The following is an 18,429-nucleotide window of genomic DNA, read 5'->3' on the forward strand; positions in this document are numbered from 1 at the left end:
TTCTCTGCCCATCTTGTGAGCTTTGTGTGCCTGGCTGGACAGGTGGTATGATGGGCAGTGGCGTTTTTGATGCTGTCTGAATACTTGTATCAGCAGCTACACTATTATAAATCCCTGAAATTTCTCATTTCAGCCACAAAACCCAGATCAACTCTTCTACACAGTAGATATCATTCACTGTATTGGTGTGCTCATCAGCATTTGAGTTGTTCTCTCACATTGTGAATTCAAATCTCGTTGCCATTAGAGCTGTACCAATATCACCTTTAGAAAGAGTATCGATCCCAGGTCTAAAACATTTCCATCTGAGATAGCTGAAGCGTAACCCAAATACCAAGTGTCAGTTGCAGAGCATCTGCCAGACACTGTGTACATGATAACATCCGTATGTTTTCTATGGTGCTGTCATTGATGGGAATGCTCTGCAAAAGCCAGAGTGAGCTGGGAAATGAAACTGTGGGATGTCACAGGGGTGAATATGGCAGCGGGAACTGAGTAGGGCCTGGTCATGTCCTCATATGAATGGTGAACTAGAGCAGAGGGAAGACTTGTTTAAAGTAACTGGAAATCATCAGGAATACCATAGACCATGTCATAGGATGATAAGAATGGGAGATAATCTTCTTGTCTTGAGAACACAAGTTCCGGAGTGGTGAACAGAGGATGCCTAGAGGAAAGCATGAGGCAGTTTTGGCGAAAGGTCTTCTTGCCTGAGATTCACTTCCAGACTCTATGGATCTGGTGTTGGAAACTCTTCTGATCATGAAATAGGATGTGCTATAGAAATGCCTGCAATCTTCTTTGAAGTTATGAATATCTCCTGCCAGAGACAGTCCCTTGTGCTGCTGGCCTGACTTAGGGTATGTGTTGGTAAGAGGGGTGAGATGCAGACTGCTGAATAGTGTCTGCTGGACCTTTTCCATCTATTTTTGAGAAAGGCATTGTGGGAGGATAGCGCTTCAATCGACTTTCCTCGTGCAGTGGTGATCATGTACAGGAGGTTCCACAGCCATTTCCCTTGCTATGATGGTTCCTTTCTCCTCCTCAGGCAGGAATTTTAAGGGGATATGAGGAGGTGGGTGTGATCTTTCTGCTCCTGACTTCCTACTTGTGCACTTGCACAGTTGTCCTTGGTAGAGATGGTGTTTCCTATTACACATGGCTTGTTCTGATATGTGCATGCACGAGCCAAGCCCTGCAGAGCAGCCCAGCTCTGGTTCTGTGTGTGTAAATTTTCCCACCCAGTTGATACTGTAAATGCACTTGCACCTTGACACTTAGTGTGTTCTTTTGAAATAATAAAATCTGTGCAGACTGGGATCAGAGTTGTCACAACTCTAATTATAGAATCTTCAAGAAGAACTGTAACTTACAGCTCTGTGGTGTTTCCATCTGAGATTGCTGAGAAGTCACAAAGTATTCAGGGTGAAGTTCAGGCATCTGGGAAGAGTCTGCCAGACAGTGAATACCTTTGCATCCATCCATATGTTCTTTGTGCTGATCACGAGGGAAGGTGAGGATGTGCAAAGGCCTGGGCCATGCTAAGGTTGGGGTTTAGTGCTGGGGCATGTTCTTGTTGTAGAGAAAGGTCTGGGTATTGTGGCATTGGAGCTCTGAGTGGCACCAGGTATGGCCTGGGCATGTGTGGCTTGGAGGGTCACTGTGAGTGGGAAAGAGTGTTGCCTGAGGGAAATGGAGATGCTGGGTAGAACACAGTCTGTGTCACTGCAGAAACACTGCATAATGTCTGCTTAGCTGGAGATCTCATTCCTGTGGTGTGGGATCGAGGATGCCCGTAGAAAACACTGAGAAGCAGCCTCATGCAGAGCTGCTTGCTCGGGATCCTCTCAGGACCTGCAGAAGTTCTGCACATCCTCACATCCTTTTGTCCTGCGTGGTATTCCTGTGTGATGTGAAGATATCTGCCATAAACTCTATTCATAAACTACTCCTTAATTTGGTATGTTATTGGTGAAACAGAAGGTTTTTGAAATGTGAATCACTTCAACTTCTCTAAAGCCCTTCTTGGTCAGTGATCCTGCAGCTCATCTTCTCTGCAAGACAGGGGAAGAAGTGCTCTGTGCATTTAAAATGTTGGCAAGCGTTTGGTTTCAATATGGTGGAATGAGTTCTTTTATTTCTCTTGGCAAAAACTCCCGTTGTTTTGCTTTTCCTTCTCTCATATTGGCAATGTGTTGGCAACAGTGTATGAGTTGTGGATGGCAGAATTTTCACAGCTGTCTGGTTGCAGAGCTTTGAGCCATTTGCAATCAATGTGGGGGATGCCCTTTCCACTCTCCTGAGATGAAGTTGACATTGAGAGAATGTCCTTGGCATTCAGGTCTCCCTTCTCTTTCCTCTGTGATGGAAGTTCAGAAGGGACCACTGTACACTCTCTAGTGATTCTGAGACTTTTGCAGAAGGTAATTTTTTTCCACTGAGGTTCCTCAGAACTGTTAAAGGGAAAAAAGACACTTACAAGCAGTTCTTCTGTCCTGAAAATTATTCTTATTTTCAAGAAGCAACCAGTGACGCTGGAGGTAAGCCAGTGATATTTAAACAGGTTGTGTTTGAGAGACAGATGTACTTTTGTTCCTGTTCAGTTGTGGTATCTTCATGTTGAGTCAACAGAATGTAGCCAAGATTGTAATGCTGGAGGGTTTGGAGCAGCAAAGCACCACTGCCTGCTCTCATTCATTTTTTGCTGCTTCCAGGCACAGCATGAGCTGGTGGCAGCAAGAGCATATGGAGGAGGGACCCCAATGTGTTTGCGGAGTAGATGTGTTGGGTGTCAAAGAGATGTTCTTAGTGAAAATGTTGTGATGTTATCTTGATGCCGAGGTTCTTGCTGTGTGTATGCAATGCATGTTTGCCTTAAAAGGGAAGGGAGACCTTAACTTTTCATTGTGCATGTGGAAAATGAGGCCAAAAGAACAGGCATCCATCAAGACACATGAACGGTGCTTGGGAGCTGTGTTTGCCCTGTGCTTTTCCATCCTTCATGGAGTGTTGTTCTGCTGAACTGTGGTGGGTTTGATTTCTCGAATGAGAGACAACCTTGCAGTGTTTGGACTCAATGGAGACCTTTTGCACAGATGTCCAAGTACCTGGGTCCTGGGCTTGTGTTTCTGAGGCTGGTGGATCCTGCTCTGATGTGGCAGAGCTGTCCTCTCCCACATGATTGCCTTGTTCTGTTATTTGCTGGGTCCTTGAGTGAACTGGAGGTGGAAGAGAGTGGCTTTCATTCAGAAGAGAAGGTAAGGGGAGGATAAGGGGCAGTCTGTCTGTCTTGCATAAACTGGAGGAAAGCAAGCAGGTTATTTTCCATCTGGGGGCGAGGAAGGCATAAGGGAATGAAAATGAGAGCTCTTGCCAAAGTGCGTTTTCATGCTTCATGGTAAGTATGGTATAGTCATGTGGAAACTCTTCCGATAAATGTGAGAAAGAAAAGAAGACACAAGGAAGGAAGCAGAAGAGAATGGGAGGGAAGGGTATGGAAGGCCAGACCAGGTAAGAAAAAGGAGAAAGAACAGAAGGAGCAAAGAGGAAAGATAAAAGGAAGAGAGGATGAAAGCAAAAAAAAAAAAAAAAAAGATGGAAAGAAGGAGAAAGGAAGCAGGAAAAGAAGGAATCCATGCAGGGAAAAAGGAATCAAGGAAGAAAGAAAGGAAAAAGGGTAACCTAAGGAAGGAAGGAGATTACCAGCATGCACCGATGTTATCTCTCCATGCTGAATGGATTTGACGACCTCGGCACCCTTGGTACTCTGTGCAAGGCTTGATGAGGAGTGTTAAGGAAGAGGAATGAGGGCAGGTCTGGTCTCCACTGTGAGGGTGATGTAGTCATATAGAAAACATGTTGGTAAACAAGACAAGGAAGAGGCAAAGAAGGAAGAAGGGGAGGGAAGGACATGGAAGAAAGGAGGAGAAAGAGGAGAAAGGTGGGAAGGAAGGGAGGAAGGATATACGACACTGTAAAAATGCAGCGTCCTTACCTCTAGATGCCGAATGGAGCTGGTCCCTAACAGCCTCCGCATCGGTTAGAGTACCGCCATCCGGAATTGATGTCCCGTAATTAGAGCCGATGGCTGCGTTTTTGACGGACTCCGCCGCGACGCCGGCGGCGACTGGCGAGCTGCGAGGGTAGGTAGAGAGGACAGGAAGAAAATGGACGGGAAAGGAGTGTAAATAATACGAAAAATAAGTAGAAAAAGGCAAGAGAAGGCTCAGAAGAATGAAGAGAGAAAATGAAGAAAGAGAAAAAAGGAAGTCATGAAAGAAGAGAGAGAAGGAAAATACGAAGGAAAGAAAAACGGAAAAAAAGTGAGAACCGAAGCTGGGAGCGTGTGCGGCGGCGGCGGCTAACACACGGTGTCGCTGCAGGCTCAGAAACGGCGGCCGAGCGGCTCGGCGGCTCCGCCCCGGTGCGGCGGAGAGCCCGACTGTGAGCGCGGGGGCGCGGCGCGGGGCGGGCAGGAGAGCCGGTGCGTCCGGGCGGCGGCGGGGAGCCGTGCGGGGCCCGGGCGGGTGGCGGCGGCAGCAGCGATGTGCGTGTGGTGTGGGCCCGTGGTGCGTGTGCTGGTGCTGCAAGTGGCCTGGGCGCTGGTCGGCGGGCAGGTGCGGTACTCAGTGCCAGAGGAAGCCAAGGCCGGGACGGTGGTGGGGCGTCTGGCGCAGGACCTGGGCCTGGAGGCGGGCGAGGCGGAGGCGCGGCGGCTGCGGCTGGTGTCGCAGGGCCGGCGGGCGAGCGTGGAGGTGAGCGGGGCGAGCGGGGCGCTGGTGGTGAGCTCGCGGCTGGACCGGGAGGAGCTGTGCGGGAAGAGCGCGCCGTGCGCCCTGCGCCTGGAGGTGCTGGTGGAGCGGCCGCTGCGCGTGTTTCATGTGGAGCTGGAGGTCACGGACATCAACGACAACGCCCCGCTCTTCCCCGCAGCCCGGAGAAACCTCAGCATCGCGGAATCGTCGGTGCCGGGGTCTCGGTTCCCATTGGAGGGCGCGTCCGATGCAGATGTCGGAGCCAACGCGCAGCTCTCCTATGTACTCAGTCCCACTGAGCATTTCGGTTTGGACTTACAAAAACAGAATGAGCAAAATACTGTGCTCGATCTTGTTTTAACGAAAGCGTTGGACCGCGAGACGCTTCCTGTGCACCGTTTGGTGCTGACGGCGAGTGACGGGGGCCGGCCGTCTCTGACGGGCACAATGGAGCTGGTGATCTCGGTGCTGGATGCAAACGACAACGCGCCCCAGTTCAACCAGACCGTGTATAAAGTACAGCTGTCAGAGAACGCTGCAGAGGGGACGCTTGTGGCGCTAGTGAACGCCACAGATCCGGACGAGGGAATTAACAGTGAGGTGACCTACACGGCAACGAACTTCGTTCCCCTGAGTGGAAGAGATATAATTGCCGTAAATCCGAAGACGGGTGAGATCAGTGTCACGGGAGCCTTGGACTTCGAAGAAGTCACTGTATTTAATTTTCGTATAGAAGCGAGAGACAAAGGGACGCCCCCTTTGTCGGGTCACTGCAGCGTGGAGCTGGAGGTGCTGGACGTGAACGACAACGCGCCAGAGGTGTGGGTGACGTCGCTGTCGATGCCGGTGCCAGAGGACGCGTCGGTGGGGACGGTGGTGGCGCTGCTGAGCGTGTCGGACCGGGACTCGGGGCCGAACGGTCGTGTGCGCTGCGCGGTGTGGCCGGCGGCGCCGTTCGGGCTGGAGTCGACGTTCGCGGGGTCGTACTCGCTGGTGCTGCGGGAGGCGCTGGACCGGGAGCGGGTGTCGGAGTACGAGGTGGAGGTGCGGGCGGAGGACGGCGGGTCGCCGTCGCTGCGCGGGCGTCGCGGGCTGCGGGTGCCGGTGTCGGACGTGAACGACAACGCGCCGGCGTTCGCGCAGGCGGTGTACACGGTGCTGGCGCGGGAGAACAACGCGGCGGGCGCGGAGCTGGCGCGTCTATGGGCGCGGGACCCGGACGAGGCGGCCAACGGGCGCGTGCGGTACTCGGTGTGGGAGGGCGGCGTGGGCGGCGTCGCGTCGGCGGGCGGGGGGTGGCGCCCGGCGTCGAGCTACGTGTCAGTGGACGCGGAGAGCGGGCGTCTGTGGGCGCTGCAGCCGTTGGACTACGAGGAGGTGCAGGTGCTGCAGTTCGAGGTGCGGGCGGTGGACGCGGGGGAGCCGCCGCTGTGCGGCAACGCCACGGTGCAGCTGTTCGTGGTGGACGAGAACGACAACGCGCCGGCGCTGCTGCCGGCTGGGAGCGGCGGGCCGGGGCCCTGGGTGTCGAGCGAGGCGGTGTCGGGGCCGGACTCGGGGGCGCTGTGGGCGTGGGCGGTGTGGGGGTCGCCGGCGGGACAGGTGGTGGCGAAGATCCGCGCGGTGGACGCGGACTCGGGCTACAACGCGTGGCTGCGCTACGAGCTGTGGGAGCCGCGGGGGAAGGGCCCGTTCCGCGTGGGGCTGTACAGCGGCGAGGTGAGCACGGCGCGGGCGCTGGAGGAGGCGGACGGCCCGCGGCACAGGCTGGTGATCGTGGTGCGGGACCACGGGGAGCCGGTGCGCTCGGCCACGGCCACGCTGAGCGTGTCGCTGGTGGAGGGCGCCGAGGCGGCGCTGGCGGCCGCGGGCTCGTCGTCGTCATCCGGGGCGGGGCTGCGTCCGGCGGAGGGCGGTGCGGCAGCGACAAGAGCGGCGGCGACAACGAACGTGTGGCTGGTGGTGGCCATCTGCGCGGTGTCGAGCCTGTTCCTGCTGGCGGTGGTGCTGTACGGGGCGTCGCGCTGGGCGCCGCGGGCGGGCGTGCTGTCGGGGCCCGGGCCGGCGACGCTGGTGTGCGCCAGCGAAGTGGGGAGCTGGTCGTACTCGCAGCGCCAGAGCCGGAGCCTGTGCGTGGCGGACGGCGCGGGCAAGAGCGATCTGATGGTTTTCAGCCCCAACTTCCCGCCGCCGCCCGGCCCCGCGGCGAAGGAGACGCAGCCAGAGCCGCCCGCTCTCCTGGATACGGTCAGTGGCTCTCCCTGCCTCTCACCCCTTCCTTGACTCCCTCTTACCCTTCTATCCCTTTTCCCCCTCTCCCCCATATCCTTCTCTCCCACTCCATGGGCAGACGGTGGTGTGAGCCGTCCAGAGCCTCTGAGCAGGGCAGCCTCGTGGGCAGTGGGCACTTGGCAGGATGTGATTGGGACATTTTCATCTGCCTTGGCATTCATACCAGAGCCTCTCGGCTCTTGCTTTCTTGGGAGAACTAAATAAAAAGTTTGCTGCACCCAAATCAGTTGCGGTTCACAGCTGCACAGCTGTTCTGGTTGTGAGTTGTTCTCCTGTCAAAGAAGATCACTGCAGGATGTGGTGGGAAGTACCACGACATGGGCTTTCAAGAGTCGCTTGTTTGCTTGTGTGTAGCATTTCCAGCCGAGCTTTGTGAAGGACTGCAAGTCACACATGCTGCGGTGGTGACATTCTCTCAGGCACTATTTACTGTTTTTTACCTTTGCTGAATGCTGACCGTGTTGTTATCAGGTGTAGTTTTTTCTCTGTTCTCTTCTTCTTTCATTGTTCTCAGCAAGAGACTGTAACAGCAGTTTGAACTTGTAATGGATTTTCTTTTTCCATGTTTCTTGACTTTACGAATGTCTCCCACCAGTGACAATCCCCTGTATGGAGTGAAGTGTTTAGAACTGGGGCATGTTCTTGTGCTGGAAGAGTGTCTTGGTATTTTGGCAGTGGTAGCTCTGCATGGCACTGAGTAGGGCCTGAGCATGCGCCATGGATAGTGTGACCTTGAGCAGGGAAGAATGTTGCCTGAAGGAAATGGAGATGCTGGGTAGAGCAGAGTTTGCGTCATTGGGGAAGAAGCTGAGAACATCAGTGTTGCTGATCTCATTTACCATGGCACAAAATATGCCAGTAGCAAACTTGAGAAGTGCCCCCATGCACATGCAGCTTCCCTGAGATTCTCTGAGGACCTCCAGAAGTTCCACATATCCTCACACCCCCATCTCTGTCACAGCCCTACTAGATGTCACAGCATCTGCCACTTGGCTGTAATCAGCTTGCTTTCTTTTTTTTTAGTCTGGAATTCTGTTGGTCAGACATTCCATATTTGGATCATGCTGCCAGCAATCTCTGAAGCTCTCCTCAGTCATCTCTCTGCTCATGTGTCTTATTAGAGAGGGGAAGACATACTCTCCATATGGTGGCAAACCTTGTGTTTCAATATAGTGGGATGGGATCCTTTGGTTTTATTTTCTCCTCTTACCAAAAACTCCCACTCTCTTGTTTTTTCTTTTCTCACATTGGCAATGCTTTGGTAACAGTGGATGAAATGCAGAGAGCGGAATTTTGGCAGCTCTGAGGCTGCAGAGAATTGGATGTTTGGCCATCAGTATGGGGGATGATTTTTTCCCAGTATGCTGAGCGGAGGTTGACATTGCAAAAATATCATTAACCCTCAGATTTTCCACTTGCTTCCCCTGTCACAGAACACATAAGAGAGCATGATGCACTGTAGGATAATTTCAAAGCTTTTGGAGGACATGAGTACTTTTTTTCTGTCCAACTTCCCCAGAAGATGCTGGTAACATTAATGGAAATTGTGCCTTGAAGCCACTCTTGTTCTGAAAGGTTTCTTTTCTTAACAAACAACCAGTAATGCAACAGGTAAGTCACTCATATCTGAAGAGGCTGTGTTTGAGAGACAGGTGTACTTTTGTTCCTGTTTAGTTGAGGTGGTGTTATGTTGGATTGACCAAATGTTGACTATATTGGACCAGGAAAGCACCACTGCCTGCTCCTGTTCCTGTCCTACCACTTCCAGGCACAGCAATGAACTGGGGGCAGCAAACATAGAGAAAACACTCTAATGGTTTTCCTGGAGTGGATGTGTTCGGTGTCCAGGGAAGCACAGAATTATAGGACAGTTTGGGTTGGAAGGGACCTTTAAAGGCCATCTAGTCCAACCTCTGCCATGAGCAGGGACGTCTTCAATCAGATCAGGTTGCTCAGAGCCCCGTCCAGCCTGGCCCTGAATGTCTCCAGGGATGGGGTATCCACCATCTCTCTGGGCAACCTGGGTAAGTGTTCCATCACCCTCATGATAAGGAATGTCTTCCTCATGTCTAGTTTACTTTGCTTTTAATTTAGAACCATCACCCCTTGTCCCAGCCCAGGTGCAGGACCTTGCACTTGGCCCTGTTGAACCTCAGGAATTCTGCATAGGCCCACTTCTGGAGCTTGTACAGGTCTCTCTGAATGGCATTCTGTCCCTCAGGCATGTCACCTGCACCACTCAGCTTGGTGCTATCTGCAAATTTGCTGAAGGTGCACTCAATCCCACTGTATATGTCATTAATGAGGACATTAAACAATACTGGGCCCCAGACGGACTTCTGAGGGACACCACTCATCACTGATTTCCATTTGAATGTTGAGCCATTGACCACTACCCTCTGGATGCGATGATCCAGCCATTTCTCCATCCATCAAATCCATATCTCTCCAATGTAGAAAGATGTGGGAGGGAAGGATGTTGTAGGGGAACCGTTTCAAAGGCCTTACAGAAGCCCAGACTGATGACATCCATAGCTCTTCCCTTGTCCACTGATGTAGTCACTCTATCATAGAAATCCACTAGTTTGGTCAGGCAGGACTTGTCCTTTTGAAGCCCTGCTGGCTGCCTCGAATCACCTCCCTGTCCTCCATGTGCCTCAGCACAGCTTCTAGGAGGATCTGTTGCACGGTCCTCCCAGGCACAGAGGTGAGGCTGAGAGGTTGGTAGTTTCCAGGATCCTCCTTTCTACCCTTTTAGAAAATGGGTGAAATGTTTCCCTTTTTCCAGTCACCAGGGACTTCACCTGACTGACATGACTCTTGAAAAATCATGGAGAGTGGTTTGGAAACTACATCAGCTGATTCCATCAGTACAATGGGAGTATTCTTAGTGAAAATGTTGTAGTGTTACCTTTGTGGCTTTTGTTTAGCTGAGTGATGGGTGGCTCATGTTAAAGAAGGAGAGGTATTCCATGGGAATTAATGCCCATGGGTACAGCAGTTCTTGCCACGTTGTTGTGGCAGTGCATGCTTGCCTGAAAGGAAAAGCAGGAGCTTGACATTCAGTGTGCAGGTGGAAAATGAGGCAGAAAGAAAGGCTCTTCTTCGAGGTATAGGAAGACCCAGAAATGTTCAGTTGGAGAAAAAAAATCCTAAACACCTGTATAAGACCAACAACAAAACAAATTGTCCTACACAGTTGATACCATCCATTCCAGTGCTGTGCTCATAACTTTTTAGCTGTTATCCTACAGAATGAAATTGGTACCCTTGCCATTTAGATCTGTCCTGACTTCACCTGTAGAAAGAGTATCGCTCCCCGGTGCATAAAATTTCCCTCTGAGATAGATGAAGCATTGCAAACCATGAAGGATCTCTTTGCAGAGTCTGGAGGACACTGTCTCTATGATACTGTCTGTGTTTTTCTATAGTGCTCTTAGCAATGGGAAGGGTCTACAAAAGCCAGTGTGAGTGCTGAGGCGAGAAAGGAAACTGTGTTATGTCATGGAGATGAATGTGGCGGTGGCACTGGGTTGCACCTGATCCTCTGCTAATGTGAAGGGTGACCTAGAGCAGTGGGAAGACTTGTCTGCAGGAACTGAAAATCCTTGGGAAGATCACAGGCTATGTCATAAGACAAGAATTCTTAAAAATGCATGTTTCAGAGTGGGCAATGGAGGATGCCTAGAGGAGAGCATGAGGGAGGATGGGCATGGAGTGTTCTTGCCCAGGATCCTTTCCCAGGCTCCAAGGGTCTGAAGTTGGAGTCCTTCTGGATCTTGAGATACTGCATGTTATTTAAATGCCCACAATTTCCTTTGAGGTTATTAATGTCTCCCACCAGAGACAGTCCCTTGTGCTGCTGCCTGCCTGATGTAGAAAATGTGTTGGTAAGAGGAGATGGAATGCAGACTGGTGAATGTTGTCTGATGAACCACTTGTTTTGGGAAAAGTGTTGTGGGAAGGTAGTGCTTTAACTTGCTGTACTTGGGTAGTGGTGGGCATCCATAGTGTCTTCTTCATCTGTTGATGTTGCCATGATGATTCCTTGCTCCTCCTCATGCAGGATTTGTAAGAAGATGTAATTAAGTGCATTGTGATCTTTGTACTCGTAACTTCCTCTACTTGTGCACTTGCATGGATGGCCTCAGTAGAGATGGTGTGTCCTGTTGTCACATGTAGCTCATTCTGCTCTTTGCACTTACCTACCAAACCCTACACAGCAGCATAGCTCTGGTTTCTGTGGTAGAAATTCCCCAACCCAGTTGATATTGTGAGTGTGCTTGCACTTGGGCATTGGGTGTGGTTCTCTTGAAGAAAAAAAGCTGTGCGGACTGGGATCAAAGCTGTCACAGCTGTAATCACAGAATCTTATAGAACTCTAATGTGCAGCTCTGCGGTGTTTCCACCTGACATGGCTGAAAATGGGCAAAGCATGCATGGTGAAGTTCACACAGCTGAGAAGAACCTGCCAGATTCTGTGTGGCTTTTCAGCTTTCCATGGGCAAAGCATGCATGGTGAAGTTCACACAGCTGGGAAGAACCTGCCAGATTCTGTGTGGCTTTTCAGCTTTCCATGGGCAAAGCATGCATGATGAAGTTCACACAGCTGGGAAGAACCTGCCAGATTCTGTGTGGCTTTTCAGCTTTCCATGTGCTCTTCGTACCAACTGTGAGGGAGGGTGAGGATGTGCGAAGGCCTGAAGCACACATGGAGAGGGTTTTAGTGCTGGGCATGTTGGGGCTGAGAAATTTCTGAGTATTTTGTCAGTGATCCTGTGAGTGGCACCATGTTGGGCCTGGCCCTGTGTCATGGGGAGAGTGAAGTTGAGTGGCAAAGAGTGTTGCCTGAGGGAAATGGAGACACTGGGTAGAACATGGTCTGTGCCATTGGGGAAGAACTGGAGAATGTCTCCTTAGCTAATAGAGTTGCAGCACAAAGGGCTGTATTCCTGGGATCCTCTCAGGATGTCCAGACATTTGATATATTCTCCTTTCCTGATGTTCTCCCATGTACTACTGTTTTTGAAGGTAACTGCCAGATGTGCCTTAAATGACTTCTTTTTGATGTGGAATGTTGTTGGCCAAACAGAAGCTTTTTGATATTGGTATCATTCTGCCAACCTTCTCTGAACATCTCCTCAGTCATGTCTCTGGTCTTAGTCTTGCTAGGGAGATGACAAAGTGGTTTCTGTATGCAAGATAGTGGCAAACCTGGAGTTTCAATACAGTGGAATGGGTTCCTTTGGTTTTCATCTCTTGTCTTAGCGAAAACACCCACACGTTTGTTTCTTCTCTTATACTGGCAAAGTGTTGGTAACAGTAGATGACATGCAGATGGTGGAATTTCGGTAGCTGTCAGGTTGTAGATTTTTTGGGGGGCAGTATTCTGTGAGTATGAAGGATGTTTTTTCCACTATACCAAGCTGAAGCTGACATCGGGCAAAATATGTGTAGCCCTCAGTTGTCCCACTTGCTTCCCCTGTGATCCAGGTGCATAAGGGAGCACCGATCAGTGTTTTTCAGAGTGTTTGGAGAAAATGAGTAATTTTTTTTCTGTCCAGTATGCCCTGAAGTTGCTGATAACATTAAGTGGTAATGTAGCTTAAAACCAATTCTCCTGTTGTGAAAGTGTTTCTTTTTCTGAAGAAGCAACCAGTGCTGCTGCAGGTAAGTTAAAACCAATTCTCCTGTTGTGAAAGTGTTTCCTTTTCTGAAGAAGCAACCAGTGGTGCTACAGGTAAGTTGTTCATAGCTAAAGCAGATGAGTTTGAGAGACAGATGTACTTTTGTTCCTGTTCAGCCCTGGTATCTTTGTGCTGGATCGACAGAATGTTGCCTGGATTGAAATGCCTATAGGTCTGGAGCAGTAAAGCACCACTGCCTGCTCTTGTTCCTTTCCTGCTGCTTCCAGGCACAGTGTGAGCTGGTGGAAGCAAGGAGAGATGGAGGAGGGACCTGAATGCTTTTCCTAAAGTATATGTGTTGGGTGTCCAGAGGATGTTCTCAGTGAAAATGCTATGCTATTCCCTTGGTGGCTTTTGTTTGGCAGTGCGACACATGCTTCATGCTGATGAAGGAGAGTTATTCCATGGGGACTACTGCCCCTCAATACCAAGGTTCTTCCTGTGTTGTGCTGGCGGTGCATGCCTGCCGGAAAGGAGATAGAAGAACTTGACTTTCATAGTGCAGGTGGAAAACAAGGACAGCTCTTCATCAAGGTATCTGAAGAGTGCTTGGGAGCTGTGGTTGCCCTGTGCTGTTTCAGCCTTCCTGGAGGGTTGTTGTGCTGGGTTGTGATGGGCTTGAGTCTCCTGAATGAAAGACTCCCTTACATAGTTTTGGGCAGTTTTCTTACAGCTGTTCTTTGTCATATAATGTCTTTGCTTTGTTAATTGCTGGGTGCCTGAGAGGACTGGAGGTGTATGGACTGCGGGAAATTGGGAAGTATGTTCCCTGTCCAGAGGCATGATTGGTGGAAGGGAAGGGGAATGAGAGCTCTTGTCAAAGGACATGTCCGTCCTTCATTATGAGCATAGTCTATAAAAATGGAAAACGTTTTGTGAAAGAAAAAATAATAACAGAATAAACAGAGATGGAAACAGAAGAAGAAGGGAGGCAAACAGAGGATATGGAAGAGAAGAATAAAGAAGACAGAAGGAAATGGAACAAGGAAAGAGAAAGAGAAAAGCAGAAGGAAATGAAGAAGGAAAAGAAAATGAAATGAAATACTCAAGTGAAAAGCAAGACAAGAAGAAGAAATAAAAGAAGAAAATAAAAAAAATAAAAGGAAAAGAGAGTGGGAAGGAAAGAATAAGAAAGGGAGAGAGAGGGAGAAAGAAAAAGAAAAGACAAGACAATGAAGGAGATGATCAGGACAAACCGACATTACCTCTAGTAGTGGAACGAAGCTGGGCTGTACCAGTCTCACTTTTGGTTAGAGTACCGTGCTAGGGAGTTGATGTTTTGGTATCAGTCCTTCAGTGGTCTCTGCCGAGGCTCCAGAGGTAATTGATGTGCTATGAGGAGAGGTAAAGAAGAGAGAAGGATGGAAAGAGAAGGGAGTAAAGCATCAGGCAATGCAGACCAAGAAAACAAAAGAAGGAAGAGAAGAAGGAGAATGAATGAAACAAGAAAGAAAAGGAGAAAAGAGAAGATAGTAAAAAAAAAAAAGGGGGGGACAAGATAAAGGAAGGAAGGAAGAATGAGAGAAAGAAAGAACGAACTGTATGAGAAAAAAAGAGGCAGCAAACAAGAAAGAAAATAATAAAGAGGAAGAAAAGAAGGAAAGAATAAAGACGAAAGAAAAAAAGAAAAAAGGGAAGGAAGGGGTGAGAGAGGAGCTGAGCAGCACAGAGGCGATGGTGGGAGCGTGTGCGGCGGCGGAGCAGCACACGGTGTCGCTGCAGGCTCAGAAACGGCGGCCGAGCGTCTCGGCGGCTCCGCCCCGGTGCGGCGGAGAGCCCGGCTGTGAGCGCGGGGGGGCGGCGCGGGGCGGGCAGGAGAGCCGGTGCGTCCGGGCGGCGGCGGGGGAGCCGTACGAGGCTCGGGCGGGCGGCGGCGGCGGCAGCAGCAGCGATGGGCGAGTGGTGGGGGCCCGTGGTGCGTGTGCTGGTGCTGCAGGCGGCCTGGGCGCTGGTCGGCGGGCAGGTGCGGTACTCGGTGCCGGAGGAAGCCAAGGCCGGGACGGTGGTGGGGCGTCTGGCGCAGGACCTGGGCCTGGAGGCGGGCGAGGCGGAGGCGCGGCGGCTGCGGCTGGTGTCGCAGGGCCGGCGGGCGAGCGTGGAGGTGAGCGGGGCGAGCGGGGCGCTGGTGGTGAGCTCGCGGCTGGACCGGGAGGAGCTGTGCGGGAAGAGCGCGCCGTGCGCCCTGCGCCTGGAGGTGCTGGTGGAGCGGCCGCTGCGCGTGTTCCACGTGGAGCTGGAGGTCACGGACATCAACGACAACGCCCCGCTCTTCCCCGCAGCCCGGAAAAACCTCAGTTTATCGGAAAATATTCCTTCCCGGTCTCGGTTCCCTTTGGAGGGCGCGTCGGATCCAGATATCGGAGATAACGCGCAACTCTCTTATACACTCAGCCCCAGCGAGCACTTCACTCTCGATGTTAAATCTTCTGATGATAATAGAAAGTCCTTGTTCCTGGTGCTTGAGAAATCACTCGACCGCGAGACGCTGCCTGTGCACCGTTTGTTGCTGACGGCGAGTGACGGGGGCCGGCCGTCTCTGACGGGCACGATGGAGCTGGTGATCTCGGTGCTGGACGCGAACGACAACGCGCCCCAGTTCAACCAGTCGGTCTATAAAGTGCAGCTGCTGGAGAGCGCTGCAGAGGGAACGGTGGTGGCGCGACTGAATGCCACGGATCCGGATGAAGGTCTCAATAGAGAATTTTCTTACAGCATCGTCAGTTCAGTTCCTGCTGGTAACAGCGATCTATTCAGAATTGATCCTAAGAGGGGCGAGATCAGACTGACGGGCGGTCTGGACTTTGAAGATGTCCGTTTACACGAGATACAAATCGAAGCGACAGATGAGGGGACGCCTCCGCTGTCGGGTCACTGCAGCGTGGAGCTGGAGGTGCTGGACGTGAACGACAACGCGCCCGAGGTGTGGGTGACGTCGCTGTCGGTGCCGGTGCCGGAGGACGCGTCGGTGGGGACGGTGGTGGCGCTGCTGAGCGTGTCGGACCGGGACTCGGGGCCGAACGGTCGTGTGCGCTGCGCGGTGTGGCCAGCGGCGCCGTTCGGTCTGGTGTCGACTTTCGCGGGGTCGTACTCGCTGGTGCTGCGGGAGGCGCTGGACCGGGAGCAGGTGTCGGAGTACGAGGTGGAGGTGCGGGCGGAGGACGGCGGGTCGCCGTCGCTGCGCGGGCGTCGCGGGCTGCGAGTGCCGGTGTCGGACGTGAACGACAACGCGCCGGCGTTCGCGCAGGCGGTGTACACGGTGCTGGCGCGGGAGAACAACGCGGCGGGCGCGGAGCTGGCGCGTCTGTGGGCGCGGGACCCGGACGAGGCGGCCAACGGGCGCGTGCGGTACTCGGTGTGGGAGGGCGGCGTGGGCGGGGGCGGGTCGGCGGGCGGGAGGTGGCGTCCGGCGTCGAGCTACGTTTCGGTGGACGCGGAGAGCGGGCGTCTGCGGGCGCTGCAGCCGTTGGACTACGAGGAGGTGCAGGTGCTGCAGTTCGAGGTGCGGGCGGTGGACGCGGGGGAGCCGCCGCTGTGCGGCAACGCCACGGTGCAGCTGTTCGTGGTGGACGAGAACGACAACGCGCCGGCGCTGCTGCCGGCTGGAGGCGGCGGGCCGGGGCCCGGGGTGTCGAGCGAGGCGGCGTCGGGGCCAGACTCGGGGGCGCTGTGGGCGTGGGCGGCGTGGGGGTCGCCGGCGGGGCAGGTGGTGGCGAAGATCCGCGCGGTGGACGCGGACTCGGGCTACAACGCGTGGCTGCGCTACGAGCTGTGGGAGCCGCGGGGAAAGGGCCCGTTCCGCGTGGGGCTGTACAGCGGCGAGGTGAGCACGGCGCGGGCGCTGGAGGAGGCGGACGGCCCGCGGCACAGGCTGGTGATCGTGGTGCGGGACCACGGGGAGCCGGTGCGCTCGGCCACGGCCACGCTGAGCGTGTCGCTGGTGGAGGGCGCCGAGGCGGCGCTGGCGGCCGCGGGCTCATCGTCGTCATCCGGAGCGGGGCTGCGTCCAGCAGAGGGTGGTGCGGCAGCGACAGGAGCGGCGGCGACGACGAACGTGTGGTTGGTGGTGGCCATCTGCGCGGTGTCGAGCCTGTTCCTGCTGGCGGTGGTGCTGTACGGGGCGTCGCGCTGGGCGCCGCGGGCGGGCGTGCTGTCGGGGCCCGGGCCGGCGACGCTGGTGTGCGCCAGCGAAGTGGGGAGCTGGTCGTACTCGCAGCGCCAGAGCCGGAGCCTGTGCGTGGCGGACGGCGCGGGCAAGAGCGACCTGATGGTTTTCAGCCCCAACTTCCCGCCGCCGCCCGGCCCCGCGGCGAAGGAGACGCAGCCGGAGCCGCCCGCTCTCCTGGACACGGTCAGTGGCTATTCCTGCCTCGCCTCTCGCCACTGCCCCGGCTCCCCTTTTCTCCTTCTTCCCCCTGGTACCCTTATTCCTTCTCTGGTCCTTCTCTCCCACTCCGTGGGCATGCCGTTTGGGGTGGCGGACTGAGCCCCCGCGGCCCGTGTGCTCTGGGTGCATAAGGATGTAAACGAGACCTTTGCATCTTCCTTGGCGTCATTGTTGGAGGCTCCTCGGTTCTTGCCGTGGGAGAGAACTAAAGAAAGGTTTTGCCGCACCTAAACCAGTTGCGGTTGTCAGCTGCACGTTGTCGAAGGTGTGAGTTGTTCTCCTGTCGAATAAAATTACTGCCGATTGTGATGAGGTGCTATTACATGGGCTTTCGAGATGCTCTTGCTTGCCGGTGTGCAGCATTTCCACCCCAGCTTACTAAGTGCCGGACATTGTTCAGTAGTTATCACCTTTGCTGAGTGCTGGCCGTGTTATCAAATGTTGTTTCTTCCCTGTTCTGCTCTTCTTCCATTTTTCTCTGTAAGAGATTGTAATGATAATTGGAACTTCTTGGGGATTTTCTCTCCCCATGGGTAATTTCTTCATTTTGTTTGGCCCAATGGATAATCGTGGAAGTTGAGAAAGTATTGAGGACATTTTTTGTATTCTTTTTCCAAGTATGTTGTTGCTATGGTCAGTAATAAAACATGTTCAGGACGAGAATTGTGACTTAAAGTAGATGTGAGAAACGGGAATTTTCTTTTTCTTCTTCCATTCCTCTGCCCACGTTGAGACCTTGCGTTCCTGACTGTGATGGTGGCAATCTTCCAGGCACTAGTAACTGCTCTTTTAGTGTTGCTTATTAGGTAGGCAAGAAGGACTCTTCCTATTTTCTTCTCCTAGTTCGTTGTGAAAGTAGTTAGTAGCTTGAACTGCTCGTGTATAAGGAATAGAACTCAAGGTAGGTGTTAAAAACTGGCATTTTCTTCTTCTGTATTTTTTCTTTCCTTTCTTTTGAGCTTTGCATTTCTGGCCTGACGGTAGTGTGGTGGACACTGGTCTATTTTTATCTTCTTCCAGTATTTGTATTGGCAGTCATACTTTTATAGACTCCTGAAAGTTCTGATTTCAGCAACAAAAAAACCCAACCAAATTCTCCTACACAGTAGATACCATTTGCTGTATTGGTGTGCTCAGCAGCACTTGGGTTGTTCTTTCACATTATGAATTCAAACTCCTTGCTCTTAGAGCTGTCCCAATATCACCTTTAAAGGAGTATTGATCCCAGGTCTGAAACAGTTCTATGTGAGATAAAAGCATTGCTAAATATGGAGGATTAGCTACAGAGTGTCTGCCAGACATTGTGTGTATG

The 18,429-nt window shown here is 52.7% G+C and overlaps 2 protein-coding genes across 2 annotated transcripts; both read left to right on the top strand.

Annotated features, from left to right (window-relative positions):
• Window positions 1-4,029: 4,029 nt before the first annotated feature.
• On the top strand, window positions 4,030-7,037 carry LOC308045830 (protocadherin alpha-6-like; the record flags this gene model as incomplete). Its single annotated transcript, XM_080353339.1, has 1 exon — window positions 4,030-7,037. Exon 1 carries the CDS (start codon window positions 4,545-4,547, stop codon window positions 7,035-7,037), a length of 2,493 nt encoding a protein of 830 aa, XP_080209465.1. The 5' UTR covers window positions 4,030-4,544.
• A 6,447-nt stretch (window positions 7,038-13,484) lies between these two features.
• On the top strand, window positions 13,485-17,216 carry LOC308045832 (protocadherin alpha-2-like; the record flags this gene model as incomplete). The annotated part of the gene is made up of 1 exon (XM_080353341.1): window positions 13,485-17,216. The coding sequence occupies exon 1, from the start codon at window positions 14,625-14,627 to the stop codon at window positions 17,214-17,216; it is 2,592 nt and encodes an 863-aa protein (XP_080209467.1). The 5' UTR covers window positions 13,485-14,624.
• Between the last annotated feature and the right edge of the window lie 1,213 nt (window positions 17,217-18,429).

The sequence above is a fragment of the Nesoenas mayeri genome, assembly GCF_963082525.1.
Source record: "Nesoenas mayeri genome assembly, chromosome: 14".
Classification (NCBI taxonomy): Eukaryota; Metazoa; Chordata; class Aves; order Columbiformes; family Columbidae; genus Nesoenas; species Nesoenas mayeri.